At 42.8% G+C, this 16323-nt stretch overlaps 1 protein-coding gene across 3 annotated transcripts in view; it reads right to left on the minus strand.

Annotated features, from left to right (window-relative positions):
• The window catches only part of STAT1 (signal transducer and activator of transcription 1), a 368349-nt gene that overhangs the window by 292417 nt on the left and 59609 nt on the right, over positions 1-16323 (minus strand). For all 3 annotated transcript variants that reach the window (XM_075179993.1, XM_075179994.1, XM_075179992.1), the window contains exons 8-10: positions 13081-13172; positions 12186-12337; positions 11456-11614 (exon numbers count right to left, since the gene is read on the minus strand). In XM_075179993.1, coding sequence (XP_075036094.1) covers positions 11456-11614; positions 12186-12337; positions 13081-13172 — 403 coding nt within the window. The remainder of the gene's footprint in view (positions 1-11455; positions 11615-12185; positions 12338-13080; positions 13173-16323) is intronic.

Here is a 16323-nt window from a genome sequence, read left to right on the forward strand (position 1 = left end):
TATGTTGCCATTCTGAACATAAGAGAAAGGGCCATTTCATGTCCAATGATTGCTCCATTAGGATTGTATATGGGAAATGGGCAAAGTGTAATGTAATTTCAGGATAGTTTTAATTATTTTTTTTCCCCCTTTTTGATTGCATCTTAATTTCTGAAACCAACATAATTTTAGATAAAATGTTTTTGGTTCAAAAAGGTAACAATAATAATGGTGCTTAAAAAGAATCAAGATGCACAATGTGTCATTACATAGTGAACCCATAATTTAATGTTAATGCAATCCAAATGTGACAAAAACAAAAAGGTGTTTCTGACTGAAGAAATCACAGTCAATCACAGTCTATTGGCCAGCAGTTAATCATGATGCTTATAAAAAAAGGGGCCATCAATTTTTTTCAGATGTGGGTTTGTTGGAGAATCGCTTTTGCAGGGAATGTGGTGCATTCTTGCCAGTGTATGTTTGTAGCTTTTTATCTGATGGAGGCAGAAAGGCGGGAGGAGGAAGAGGATGGACAGCAGTTGGCATCCGTTCCGCGGAGCCTGCGCAGAGCACGCACTCCACGTGCATTTGAATCTGGATTCTTTGGCTGATGTGGACGTAGTACAAATGTTTTGGCTAAATCGCACTAACCTGATGAGACTTTATGTGTCAGGTGCCGTCCCGCTGTCTCCTCGGGACGGCCACCTACGTCACTGCCCAGACGCGGAAGTTCCGGCCGCCAGGCGCGGCCTTCTGCGCATGTGCGTCCTGTTGCCTAGCAACGGGATAATCGCAGCGGCAGCTGAGAACAGCGCTGCCGCCCACTACATTTCTATTGGCCCCCTGGACTTTATAAGACACTTCTAGTCACTCCACCTGTGCCAGAGTATCAGGTCTTCCTGCCTCCAGCGTTTCTAGTGCATTACCAGTTCCTGTATTGTTCCTGACCTTCCTAGTTTTGCCTGTGACCTTTCTGACCCGGACCGTTTGACCACCCCTTATGGATTTCCCTTTGTACTGTGCTTCCTGAACGTTACCGACCCGGCTTGTCTCATCATCCCTCTGGATATCCTTGTGTACCTCCTACTACCAGAACGTTACCAGCCCGGCCTGTCTGACACCTCTTTGTATCTCGCTGTTGACTCGTGGGAGGACCGCGACCTGCTCTGTCCCTGCAGCGGAGTCCATACCTTCTTGCGGGGGTCCCTGGGGAATACCAGTGGCACGTTAGATTCCGCACCTTCCTCTGAGTTGCGCCAACAGTAGCAACTCAGAGGAAGAATTCGAGATCAATTGAATCTTGGCCTCTCGCATTCTTCATGGCAAATAGCAATATCTTGTCCATTGGAAATGGGACGGTCCAGAGGAAAGCTCATGGATGGAAAAGCAAGACCTTCACGCTCCTAGGGTTCTTAAGAAATTCCTTCAAACAGGAGGAGGAGGAAGAGGAGGGTATACTGTCAGGCACCTATTTGTATCTCGCTTTTGACTCGTTGGAGGACCGCGACCTGCGTGTCCCTGCAGCGGAGTCCATAACTCCTTGCGGGGGTCCCTGGTGAATACCAGGGGCACGTTAGATTCCGCACCTTCCTCTGAGTTGCGCCAACAATAGCAGGTACGCAATATAGTTGTGACATTATGAGCAAGTGAAGGATGATTTGGAGCCTACAACCAGTCGCTCTAATGCAGTGTCAGGACTACACAAATTACTGTGTGAAGTTCACTTTTTGGCCACAGGTTCCTTTCAATCTGTGTCCTCCAGAGTGATTGGCATAATGCAGCAATTGGCAATTTCAAGACATTTTGGACCGGTCCTAGGTGCCCTTAAAAGAGTGTGCCCTAGATATATCTGCTTCCCCAGCCAGGAGTCACAGTGGCATGAGCTAAAGGTAGCTTTCTATTGGCTCGCAGGTATCCCAAATGTAATGGGAGCAATAGATTGCACTCATATTGGCCTGAGACCACCTCACCACAGGGCAGAGGTTTTCATTAATCGCCACCATTACTTTGCATCATTGTGTGATGCAAACATGCATATAATGAGTGTTGTGGCAGGCTATCCTGCTTCATGTCATGACGCCTTTATACTGAGACAGTCTACAAATTATGCCAAATATGAAAGTGGTGAAATGCCGGAGGGATGGCTTTTGGGTATGTACTTACCATGTTTTATAAATCCCTTATCTTTGTTCAATTTGCCTCACATGTGCTAACTGCTGTACAACATGCTCCATTAAAATGGTAGTTAACATTTTTTGTTTTATTACAGGAGATTCAGGATATGGGTGTCGCTCCTGGCTGATGACTCCTCTGCTGCATCCTCAGACTCCTGCACAGCACAAATATAATGAGGCACACATAGCCACTAGAGGTGTGATAGAGCGTACCTTTGGACTCTTGAAAACCAGGTTCAGGTGGGTTGATAAATCTGGTGGGGTGCTTATGTATGCACCTGAAAAGGTGTCTGATATTGTGCTGCTTGCTGTCTGCTACATAATCTGGCTTTGCATCAACTTTGCCCACCGATTATTGCAGTAGACGGTGAACAAGTAGGGGTCCGTGTCCCATCTGGTGATGTGCAGAGCACAGAGGGGGGAGGCAGATTAGAGACCGTCTCGTTGCAAACTACTTTACATGTAAGTGCATACTGGTAAAAACCTTTATTGCTATAAAATGTGTTTGATGTGAGAGCAATGGTTTATTTTTATTTTTTTTTAGAGTTTGGAACCTTGAAACAGAGGACAGTGTGTACTCCTCATGTGGTAAATTTGAACGTCACTGGTAAGTTACAGTCAGATATCAATGTGTAAGTGGAATTTTTGCATTGTTTTTTGTAAGCAGTATACTATTGTTTAATTGGCAGAAAAGAAAGACTGTTAGCATTGAAATGTAACCGAAATTATTGCAGTAGCAAGCATAAACTAAAAATGAACATTGCATACACATTCACAAAAATATATAAACTGCTTTTTACATACGTGTACCTGTGCAGTAACAGGCTGGAAAAAGTGCAAACAAATTTAATCAAGGCACACAATGAAACAGGTGTGGTATTGAAAACATTTGTTTTTAACAATTTTAAACCTAAACCACAAGCATTAGGCTACCTATGCCATTTGGCAGGTACATCTGCACCTCTGGAGACACTCTCTCCTCTCCCTCGGCCACCCCTGGTGCGAGCACCTCTCCTTGGAGGTGTACTTTGGATTGATCTATTAGGCGTGCTAGCCGAACTGGTTGTGGCCGATGACATTGGTACAAGGAAACGGGCTATTATTTCATGGTGAATTTGCCCTGCCATCCCATTTACATTTGCATTCACCTCCCTTGCAGTTGTGTGTAAGGCCTCCACAGCACCAGTCATTTGGATCATCGTTACATTTGATTGCTCAATAGCTGCAGCAATACGATTTAACGCTGCAGGTATCTGACTATTACTGCAGTGTGCACGCCTCAAATGCCCCACAATATGCGACATATGTCTTGTTTGTGTCCATGAACTGGGATTGCAGTAGTTGAAATTTTGCAATTGATTGGGCCATTTCTCTCCCTGTATCCAGTGTAGGAGGTGCAGTTTGCTGCTCTTCGGTATGTTCCACAAGCCCAGTTGATTGATCCTGGATGTTAGACACAGGGGAATAAACAACTTGGAGGGTGATGACTGTTTCATCCTCTGTGTGCGGTGACATGGCCAAAGACTCCCGCTGAGCTGGCTGATATGAAGACGTACCTGTGTTTGAAAAATCACGGTAAGTATATAGGATATAACATGTTTGTATATTGCATTCTGGACACTGGATAGAAACGAATAATCTTTTTCAACTACAGAATGTTTAACAGTGTCTGCATTCCTGATTAGTTGTCCTATGCAACCTGCTTAAAGGATGCTATTTTTTTCCTTTGAATAAACAATCTCATTTGGAAGTTTGGGTGAGGGGGATAGAAAAGCAAATTATTTGGATACACAAATATGATGGTGCTGGTAGTAAAATGCTGCAAGACGGTGTTTTTGGGTAAGCTATTACTATTTTAGTTCTCCCTCTGTATAGTACATGATGGTTTTTTTTGCAAACCATATCAAAATCAAGATATATAACATGTACACCAACATTTGCACATAAAAACATCTAACACCATTGTTTCTCCCCCAAACAGACTACACACACCTGCTTGTTCTTCAGGGGCAGAATCCCTCACAGAAGGTGGATGAGTAGACCTTGGACTCAGAGTGGAGTCTCTTACAGGCGAATCTGGATGTATTAGAAAAAGCATACAATGTCTTTGCAGCGACAATCATTTGAAATGTATACAGTATATTTTAAAAATGTGCACTTGCAAAACAGTTAGAGTAAAAATTGCAAATAACTCACCAGCTGGTTGGCCAAATGAAGGTGCATCTGTGTCCTGCACATTGACCCCCCTCTACAATTTCCCGGGGCAGTATCTGCCGCAGCTCCTCCTCATATGTGGTATATTCCACACGAAGTGGGGGTCCACCACCTGTTCGTCTTGCTGCCTTCCTTTCCTCAGCCATTTTTTCCTTCAGTCTCCTCTTTATATCGGAAAATCTATGGCGGCAGTGAGCCACTGACCGCTTTAATGGCCCCACCACGTTCACGGCCTCACATATTTGGCCCCATAATTGATGACGCCGCCTGAGCGGAGTACGGGCTGCCAGGTTCCCTAATATTATTTCATAGCAGGAAACAATATTTTGCACCAGTACACAATTCTCGTCATGAGAAAATCTCACATTCCTCCCTGACTTCGTCTTCCTGGCCTGTCCTGTCTCCTCTAACCCTTCCTCACCTTCCTCTGTCCCCTCCAGCTTCTCAGCCTCTGCCCCCCTCCTATCACTGGCCATAATGTCCAGTAAGACACAAAAAACAAGTAACACTGAAGTACTGACAAACACAAAGGACAAACTAGACTAACTACTGAAACACTCCCAACACACTCACACACAAGTAACAGAGGCAAAGAACTAGACAAATACAATAAATACAAGACAGAAATTAAAATCAGAAAATAAAGGCACAAGACTGTAAAACAACACAGGACTACTGACATTCCAATCAGAAATCGCAGCACAACAACCCTCAAAAGCAACTCTCACAATCCTAAATCCTCCAAGCTCCTATCTCTTTTCTCCTCAAAACCCTATCAAAGAAAAAGTGGAAGGCCAGTGATTTATATAGGGCTTGTGATGTCAAATCTCCTGACATTGAAAGTAGCCAATAGTAAAACGCCATGATACAGGTGCTTTTTTCAAAAAACCCGACATCACACGAAACCGCCGTGTTTTAAAGCAAAAACGCCATGTTTCTTTCAAAGCCGCCGGCGGCTTGGAGGCTTGCATACCGCCGTTACATCGCCGGTGGATTATTTTTGAAGCTTAAAATCAACCATTAGTAAATCCGGCTGTTTGACATGCAAAAACGTGTCGATGCATGGCGGATCAAACACACCGCAACACACGCCCGTTAGTAAATCTAGCCCTAAAACTTCTCTGCTTAGTGGTAAAGGAGTTCATCATGCAACTCATTGAAAAAAAAAATGGACAGCATACATGCATCCATTAACATAGAGGTTGCTCTCTTAGGGGCATGTTCAATTCTCGGCGGAAACGCTGAGAATCTCGTGGTCCGCACACGATTACCGTTATTACAGTAATCGTGCGCGGGAAAACCATTAATACGGTAATTTACTCGCTGGACTTCAGCTCGCAGCTCCCTGAGTGGCGAGCTGAAATCCAGCTAACTATTACCGTATTAACGGTAATAGTTTTTCCGCGGCGTGGAAAAAAAATAATTGAATATGCCCCTTAGAGTCCAATACTAAACTCATATTAGAACTGGAGCAAAGAGTCAACGATAACGAGGATACCATAATTGGCATGCAAAATTCATTGGGCATTCAGCAACAAACCATTCATGATCTCTGAGAAAAAGTTGACAATCTAGAAAATCATCACAGACGTAATTATCTCAGGTTTATCGGAATTCCAGCAACAATTAAAGGTTCTGACCTCACTGATCTGCTGAGTGCTGACTTAAGACACACACTGAAAGTCCCTATATAATCAGGAGCGGTGTAAATTGGACATTGGGTGGCACCAGAGAGTCGCAGAGTGGTACTTCAAAACCTGAATCTGTGGTGGCAAAATTCCTGGACTCCAGAGTGTCACGGGCACTAGGAGTTTCTACCCAGGATTCACCAGGTGTGATTATGCTTACCAGAGGGGCGGAGTTTATCACAGCGATCCTCTGGGCAGTTTGGTGAATGGTTGTAACAGAACATCAGCTTAGGATAAGAAATGTCAATGGAGAGTCAGCGACTTGCAGCTATGCAGCAGGAGAGTCAGCGACTTGCAGCTATGTAGCAGGAGAGTCAGCGACTTGCAGCTATGCAGCAGGAGAGTCAGCGACTTGCAGCTATAATGTAGAGGTAGGTATAACAACTGATGTGCAGTGAAGACTCGTGCCAGTGCAGGAGGGTAGCGGGGAGAGTCAGTGGTCTGCAGATAGCAAGTTGTACCACTGCTGTGATGGGAAGACTTGTCCAGGTGCAGGTAGGTAGCGGGAGCGTCAGTGGTCTGCGGATAGCAAGTTGTACCACTGCGGTGATGGGTAGACTTGTCCAGGTGCAGGTAGGTAGCGGGAGCGTCAGTGGTCTGTGGATAGCAAGTTGTACCACTGCGGTGATGGGAAGACTTGTCCAGGTGCAGGTAGGTGACGGAATAGCGGGTAGTCTGTAGCGGCAAGGTATACCACTGATGAGCAAGGGAGACTTGTCCAAATGCAGGCTTGTCCAGATGCAGGTATGCAGCTGAATAGCGAATAGTCTGTGGCAGGTACGTTACCACTGATGGGCAGAGCAGGCTTGTCCAGATGCAGGTATGCAGCGGAATGGCAAGCAGTCTATAGCGGGTACGTTACCACAGAAGAGCAGATAAGGCTTGTCCAGGTGTAGGCAATGCAACGGAGTAGAGGTAGTCTGCAGCGGGCAAGTTTACCACGGATAAGCAGAGAGGACTTGTCCACAGCAAAACCGATCACACGAGCAGAACACAGGAAACACCTAGGAGTCTCAAGAAAATGAGAACCAAGAACAGCCCACGATACTAAGGACACAGGTGCCTTAAATAGTGAGTGGTGATTGATTCACCAATAGGATTAAAAGCAAGGTTTTAAGTTCAGGAGTCCTGCATGTCACGGGCACTAGAAGTTCTGACCAGGATTCACCAGTTGACTATGCTTACCAGAGGGGCGGAGTTTGCACAGCGGTCCTCTGGCAGCAGGGTGAATAGTGGAACGTATATAACAGCAGATGGAGAGAGGATGCCAATGGAATTGATGATAGTCAGTGACTTGCAGCTATACTGGTAGATGAGTCAGCGACTTGCAGCTATACGGGTAGATGAGTCAGCGACTTGCAGCTATAGTGGAAGGCAGGTTTCAACCACGGAGAGCAGGGTGGACGTGAGCAGGTGAAGGAAGGTAATGGGAGAGTCAGTGGTCTGCGGATAGCAAGTTGTACCACTGCTGTGATGGGAAAACTTGACCAAGTGCAGGTAGGTAGTGGGGAAGTCAGTGGTCTGCGTTCAGCAAGTTGTACCACCGCTGTGTAGGGAAGACTTGTCCAGGTGCAGGTAGGTAGCGGGAAGTCAGTGGTCTGCGTATAGCAAGTTGTACCACTGCTGTGATGAGAAGGCTTGTCCAGGTGCAGGTAGATAGAGGAGGCGTCAGTGGTCTGCGGATAGCAACTTGTACCACTGCGAGTAGGTGAGGGCTTGTCCAGGTGCGGATAAGTGGAGGAATGAAAAGAGTCAATAACTGTATGAAGACAATGAAAGCACAGAGGAACTGTTCCAAACAGATATGCAGCGTTATAGCTAATAGTCTATGGCGGTATGTATACCGCTGCTGAGTAGAGAGGGTTGTACAAAGCGGATATGCAGCATATCAGCTAATAGTCTATAGCGGGTATGGATACCGCTGCTGAGTAGAGAAGCTTGTCCTAAGCGGATATGCAAGGTAACAGTTGATAGTCAATAACAAGTAAGCATACCGCTGACGAGTAGAGAAGCTTGTCCACGAGGATATGCAGGCACAGCAGGAGCGCTGAACAGCTGAAGCGGGTATGGGAACCGCAGGTGAGCAGAGCAGGTAATCCGACAGACAGCTGAGGACACGAGCAGGATACAAGAGTCAGTAGTGGGTATAAGAACCGCTGATGAGCGGAGCAGGTAATCCAGCAGACAGCTGAGGACACGAGCAGGATACAGAAGTCAGTAGCGGGTATGGGATCCACCGATGAGTAGAGCAGATAATCAGCAGGAAGCCGAAGACACGAGCAGGACACAGGAGTCAGTAGCGGGTATGGGAACCACTGATGAGTAGAGCAGGTAATCAGCAGGAAACTGAAGACACGAGCAGGACACAGGAGACACCTTCAGAGACTCACAGGGAATGAGACTCAAGATCAGGCAACGATGTAATTAGCACAGGTGCCTTAAATAGGGAGAGGTGCCTGATCCACCAATTAGATTAAAAGCAAAGGTCATAAGAGTTCTTGGATGCTGCACATGCGCAATCCATTCAAGATGGCGGATGGCCGCGGCTTAGGACAGGCGCCGGCAGGAATGAGAGAGAGCCACGTACCAAACCAGAGGCACTAACCGTCCGGTGAGTGACACAGAGACAAAGTTAATATTCTGAAAACTAATAATCTCCTGAAAAGGAACTTTAAGATTCTGCTATTTCAAGATTTCTCTGTCATAATTATGCAAAAACTTAAAGAATTTTCTCTGAAATGCAAACATTTCTACGAGCAAAACTTCAAATTCGCTTTATTATAAATAATTAAAAGTACACATCAATGGAAATATATTTGTTTGATAACCCCCAGGCGGCCAAACTACACATCAATATATTACAGAAGGTACCCCCAGCACTTGAGTCATAATCCTAACGTGTGTGAAAAAGCCACTAACATTTCCATCTTCAATTTTATTATTGCAAATTCCCATTTTCTGATGTTCTATTGGGACCTGAGATTTATGCATATTTGTTCTAAGCAACATGGACAATATACAGTTAATTCACCAGTTATACAATTGTTATTGTACCTACTGTTTTAATTATTAACCAGTTTGGTTCTTTCATCCTTGCTGAACCCCTTTCCCCTTCCCTTCAGCAGGCCTCTCGTGAACAACAAAGAACCTAAGGTGTATCTAACAAGCAATGGACAACCCACTTAGACAAGCTCTTTGTGAAGAACTATACCTACGCTGCTGGCTGGGACATAGTGGAATCTTCAGTCAGGTTTACTTATTGCTTTATTAACACCTTTGTTAAACCTGGTATTGGCGGATGTCTACTCATATACACCAAATCACCACTAAGACATAGAAATTTAACCATATGCAGCTACTCTCTTGGAATGTGGCTGGTCTAAACAGTACAATTGAAAAAAAATGGGTAGTAAATCATCTTTAAAAATATCAACCAGACATTGGTCGTTTACAAGAACCCTGTCACATTACTAAGGAGGTTTAACTGGATCCTGGTAGTTCAGTCAGGATTGGCGTGACTTCAGCTAGGAGCGCGGAGTCTAACAAGCGATAGGTGTTCACCAGTGATTTCCCGCAAGGGAATATGGGCTTTGCGGCTTCCACTTGCAGGTCGCGGCTTCCTAGTGAAGTTCCCAGCGAACCACAACAGAAGGAGCGTGGAATCAGGTAGAAAGTAGCATTGCCACTCGATAGTAGTGATTAGCAGGGATGTTCTGCAGCTTTGCCACTTGGGAGGCGGTTTTCAGGAATATAATAGTGTCACCACTTGGAAGCGGTTTACAGATAACTTCTGCAGCGTAGCCACTTAGAGGAGGTTTTCCCGGAGAGATAGCTGCGTAGGAGCTTGGAGGAGCCGGTATACTTAAACGCAGGGTAAGAACTTTTCAGGGGTATAGAAGAAAACACAGGAGCTGTTTACAGTAGTAAGGTCAGGGACTGACTGAAAGAACCAGCCCTGAAACTAGAGTAGGAGGACAAGATATAGGGCTGTACTAACTAGGACAGCCAATAGAGGGCAGCAGAAGGCATGAAAAAGTCTTGGAGTCTCTGCGCATGCGTAGAACTGCCGACCGTCGGAAGACAGAGCTGGAAGGAGACAGGACTGCCGCTGCTGATCAGGTAAGAAAGTTTGGCGGTGGAGCGGGGCAGGTGAACACTTGAAGCGCACGCCGGGCCCCGGGGGGACACAGCGGGAACCCGGCGTGTTACAAACCCACTGGCTAAACTAATCACATGACATAGTTAAATTCCATTGGCTACAGGAATGAATCCGTGCACCATTTACAAAGAACAAAACAAAAAAGGAGTTGCTATATAGCTATCAGGCACCGTCCATGCTCTCTCTCCTGACAGTGGGGACAGATGCCTTCTCAGCCGTCGGATTCGGCCCATTGCCTACAGTGTTTGAAGTGTCCCTTAGATAGGAAATTACAGAAAATTACTTTTTTCAGCCTATATAAGGCTAAAAGGCTTGGGACAGCAAAGAGACCAAAATTAGTTTAAAAATTGTACAAAAAAGCAGAAGGAAGGAGAAATAAATTTTCCTCATATCACCTTAAATAACTAGCCAGAAATATGTCGTTACATCAAAGAATGGATTAAAAAGCAGGAACTACAGCAGAGTGTATGCCAAATTTTCATTTAGTACACTGTCTCAACCTACACAAAGGAAAGATTTCACTGGAGATATCAGATAACCAATTGTGAATGTCAGCATGATTGGTTTGGCACAGAGTTTGCAGCAAATATAATTTAAACTTAATTTCTTCTGTAGTGGAACATGGGATTTCAAGCAGGGGCTGCTTCATATTCTTTTACAAAATGAGAGAGAGAAGGAATTTAATCAATTCGGGTGTTGGCAGACCTTACTTCTATAAAACCTTTCTTATGTCCAGGCAACTTCGAGATTAGGATGTATTTACCCACACAACCTAACCTTCCTCCAGGCACACTACTACTTTTTTTTTTTATAGAGGATATCTTTCCTCATCCAGATTTCAGTCTATTGCTATGTCAAATACTGCCCATAATACAAAATGAACCTATATATATCAGCCTCATTAGATCACTTTTTATGGGATTACCCTGAGATCAAAAAATTGTGGCTACAAGTTAGAGATTATGATTCTGCAGAACTACAAAATGTTATACCCTTAAAGGTAAAATAACACAAATAATGTCAGAAAGTATATCTTACAATTCACTATTTTTCAAGTTGTTGCATTGCTTACCTTCCTTTATTTCGATGTTCTGACTTATTCTGAATATACTCCTGTCATGTTTCTTTTCTCATCGTTACCATATGTAATTATGTATGTTTTTGTTTTCACGTATTTCAAAAAAACATATTAAAAAAATGGAAAATAATAAAGAAGGCTTATTTCAAGGAAAATATTGTACCTTTGTATTAGTTGCTTAAATAAACTCTGTGTGCGCTCTTGTAATGCTTGCTTGTTGTTTGTAATGGGATCACCTTCATATGTTAGTTTCTGCTCCAATTCCTCCAGTTTCTTCAGCTGTTGGCGCACTTGTTGTAGACTTTTAGCAATAGAGGTGAACCTGCAAGATCAAGTAATGTAAAAACGCAATGTTTAGCCTAGAATTCAAACCAGTGGTTGAAGTGAAAATTTAGATGTAGCTGTATGGAAATTGTAACTGAAATGTGAGGGGTCGCCTAGTTCACCCAAAGCTTTAGGTCATTTAATAGTTTTGAATTCATTGAGCCCCAATAGTACACGCTTTTTAATGCTATTTAGAAAAATAAAAAAATATAGTGATGTTAAACTTATCCACTCTGTGATCCCCTCCTCTCCCATGTCTCACACATAAAAGGGACACAAACATGCACACGTAACAGATCTGGCTTTTTCACTGAAGTACTGAAATGTTTACCTGCCTGTGTCTTGAGATGAATTTTAAGAAACAAGATGACCTTCTGCACCAGTACAGCGTTATTATAACATGTATGTATTCCCTCTATGGTCAATGATTGTTTTCAATTACAAAAATATTCCCTGCACAGTGCTGCAGAAATGGTGGCGGTATGTAAATAAATTATGGGGATGAAGTTTCAGTTTTACAAGATTGTTATATCTAAAAAATTGACCAAATTATTTAGGAAATTGCTTACCAGCTCTGCAGTTGATCAAGACAGGCATTTGGGGGGCCACCAATGCAGGCTATTTGTTGTCTGCATTTCCACTCTACCAGTTCTTCATTAATTAGGGATCTCTGTATATGATCTGTGATATTTAGGAGTTCGGATATTTTCTGAACAATTTCCTTTTAGAATTAAGCAGACAATAATTTAATTTAATAATGTAATACATTTTAAACACAAAAAATAAAAACAGATGTTACATTTTTTCCATTTTTTAGGCCAACACATTAATTGCCTATTCCACCTTTGGATCAAACCTTGTGAAAAATTATGCCTGATTTGCAAGTAGGCCACAAGCAGACTAGGTTGGCCCCTCCTTCTCCTGCCATTGCAGCACTCCAGGATGCTGACAAAATTTTCACAGCACTATGGAGCTCCTAAGGACTTTGAACATCAGTGGCCTAAAATATGTTGGGAATAGGAGGCTGGCTCGCAATTCACTTGGCTTTTAGTCTACTCCCAAATAACATTTCTCTTTTAATGACCCAATTTCATCATGTAGTAAGGTGAATCAAACTGAGCGGATGATTACTTCCAACATTTTCAATCCATTGATGGTATTGCCCTTTATTAAAGAAGCAAAGAAAAACATATGCTTTACCTAATAACACAAGCCCCTAGCCTTGACAGATGTAAAAACTTTGTCAAGGAACTTTTTTTTATTTCATTGTTCACTACATAAATTACAGCAGGATCATTTCATAATTTCAACTGTAGAGTTGTAAAACCTTTAACAAAAGGTTTCAATCAACTACAAAAACAAAGCCTTGTAATTTGATTGTATTAATAATCACCAATATGCATCCCCCAATCAATACATATTCTGAAATATAATTACAAAAAATACATTTAAGTATACACATACCTTTCTTTTAAGGCCTACAGTAAGGGACATGTTTGTTAAAACCATTTTCTCCTGCTTCAATTCAGTCTGTGCCATAAGACTATGTTCATTTTCTGAAGTGTAAAAACAAATTAAATGCAAATTAAAGGGCAAAGTAGCTAAAGAGTTTATAAACTGGGTCTATTTTTTTGAGGTTTTATTTACTAACATTCCTAACAGATGACAATTTGCAATAAAACCGTACCAACTCTTAACTAATTTGCTTTTAACTGTCTAATACATCTCAAGTAAGGAAAGGTCTGCTTGCAATTTCTTCAGAATATATTTGCACATTTCTGCAATGTAAATAAATAACCTGCTACGATCTGCCTTCAACTGCAGTATCTGCCATGGGGATGCTGCTTTGCCTTCTGCAGCTCTTGCCTACAAGGGACAATGTATGTACTCTGCTATTATATGTTTTTAGCCTGCAGTACCTCTGTTCCACCAAAGAGGTTCTCCTTCCTATAGGAATTTCACTCACTACACTTAAATGCCATTCACCTGTAGCTGGCCTTTATAAGACTTACTCTCCCTACAAAGTAGGCTAGTTCATTGGTCGTCTTCACTGCTGCTACTTCTTCTGTGTACTCCTGTGTATGGATTCTGATTGACTTACTGGTATAGATTCCTGCTTGTTGCTCTATTTGCACAGCATCTTATGACCCAGACCCTGGCTACATTTTGACTTCACTACTGCCATCTTCCTGGTATCGTTGTGGACCAATTGACATCTGACCTCTGGCTTGTCTGACCCTTCTTTGTCTGTGCCTGTAGACTGTTACACCTGCCACAATCTAGTCTCCTAGTTGTCAGCTTATCTGACCTACGTGTACTTCTGCCTGCAGACCATTACACCTTCTCTGTTCCAGCTTCTGTTCTGCAGACTATTGCATCTCCAGCTATCCAACTCCTGTGCATGCAGTTTACTGCATCTCCAGCTCTCTATCCAGCTCCTGTGCCTGCAGACTATTGCACCTCCAGCTATCCAGCACCTACAGACTGTTGTACGACCTGGTGTCCTACTACAGGCTCTCCAGCTTACCTGGACCTTTGTGTTACCTGTAACTGCAAACTATCCCTACTTAACCTGGACATTTTCTTTCTCTTGCCTGATGATCATCCCACCAGCCTGGGTACCATAGTCCTCAGCTCTATCTGGTCATCCTGTCATTCAGTGTCTTTTTACCTGTGTTTATCTGCTGTTTTCATTGGCTTCAACACCAATCTGTATGTTCTGTGCCTAATAAACCACTTAGTTTAATTCTACATTACTCTCAGTGGTATTTTTGCTAGGAATCCTGACATTACCCACATAGATTTCATTACATGCATAATTTTAATCATCAAAACTTCACTGTCGCTTACTATTACATGAAGAGAAAATACAGGTATAGGACAAAAAAACCTATGTATGATGACAATTAGTTTGTAGCCACACAAGTGTATCTTCTTGTAATAAAATAGCATTAACAATAGAAATTTAGCACTATTTTTTAAAACAACAGTAAATGCTCTCTCTAATTATGGAGTTATGAATAACAATGTGTTTTTCTGAAGCAGTAATCAAAATTAGGTGAAATAATACTAACGTTTATTATGATTAGCCCATGTGATGGCAGTGTAGCAGAGCCCATTAGGCTGGAGAGCAACAAAACATAGTGAATAGCAAACAGTCCTGATTACACAATAAAAATAGACTGCAATAGGATGGACCTCCTATGCCACCTTGTCTGTGTGTTACTGGAGACAACTTACCTGTCTTGTGAGGTCAATGAATGTAGACTGCAAATGCTAATTGGGGTTTTTTTCAACTTTGTTTTACAGTTCCGTAGTCACATTTTTTTTAGTAGTGAATAATTAAAAATTAAATATCTTTTCAGTAGAACATCATAAGAATACATTGATCAGTCTAATAAAGAAAGTACAGTTTTGTGCACAAATATACATTTGACATATACATTTGACAAAGTCGAAGGCAAAACGTGCGTCAGTCCAAGGTGGCAGTGTATTTTTTACACTGTTCGATTAAGAAAGCTCTTGCAGTCATGATAATCTATAGAAAAATAAAATCTCTATATGAAGTATCGTAGCAGAGGGAGCAAATTCAATATTATAGACCAGCTATAGATAAGTCGGGAAGGAAACATTGGATAATAGTTACATTACCGCAGACCGGCTGTAGATAGAACCCGCTGTAGCTACACCTGTAAGATGGGGGAGAGAGACTGGACATATTTGTGGGATTATCCCAGCTAGGGAAAGGTATACAGCATTTAGCCCCCCCGAAGATAGGGTCTAATAAAAACATGCAATATTGTGGCTGGAAGAATTGTGATTGAAGACATAGTACCATAGAACAAATGAATAGATACCAACCTTACAGAGATAGTGCATTTTTTCACAGCTCTCTGAGTATTAAAATAGGATTTATACTTACGATAAATCTCTTTCTCTGATTCCATCTGGGGGACACTTGCTTAACCATGGGGTTGAGTAGGGAAGGGAGGAGTCTGGCACCCAAATAGTTAACTTTTTTGTGCTGACAGCATATCCCCGCAACCAATTCCCCACATATCTCAGTTTGATTACTAAAGCCCTAAGACGATAGGCCAATCAACCAAGATACACCACTCAAAAGAGGGGGGAGTGGAGAGAAAAGAAAAACAACGAGAAGGGGGGGACCGCAGTGTCCCCCAGATGGAATCAGAGAAAGAGATTTATCGTAAGTATAAATCCTATTTTCTCTTTCATCCATCTGGGGGACACTTGCTTAACCATGGGGACTTACTAAAGCAATCCCTCTGAAGGGTGGGACCGCTCTGATCTCCTCGCATGTAGAACACTACGGCCGAAGGAGGCGTCAACAGACGCAAATACATTAAATTGGTAGAATTTCGTAAAGGTATGGACAGAGGACCAGATGGCTGCTCTGCATAGCTGGTCCGTCGTGGCTCCATTCCGTGCCGCCGAAGACGCCCCAACCGAACGGGTAGAATGGGCGACAATACGCTTCGGCACAGGAAGATTAATACGGACATAAGCCTCCCTAATAGTCAGGGTAAGCCATCTGGCAATAATTTGCTTAGACGCTGGCCATCCCCGCCTAGAAAAGTCAAAATAATACAAATAGAGAATCTGTCATACGTATCTTTGCAGATCTCTTAACATATATACGTAATGCCCTCACTACATCCAAACATTTGTTTTAGTTCCTGGAGTCTG

Source organism: Mixophyes fleayi, chromosome 7 (genome assembly GCF_038048845.1).
Source record: "Mixophyes fleayi isolate aMixFle1 chromosome 7, aMixFle1.hap1, whole genome shotgun sequence".
NCBI classification, from domain to species: Eukaryota; Metazoa; Chordata; class Amphibia; order Anura; family Limnodynastidae; genus Mixophyes; species Mixophyes fleayi.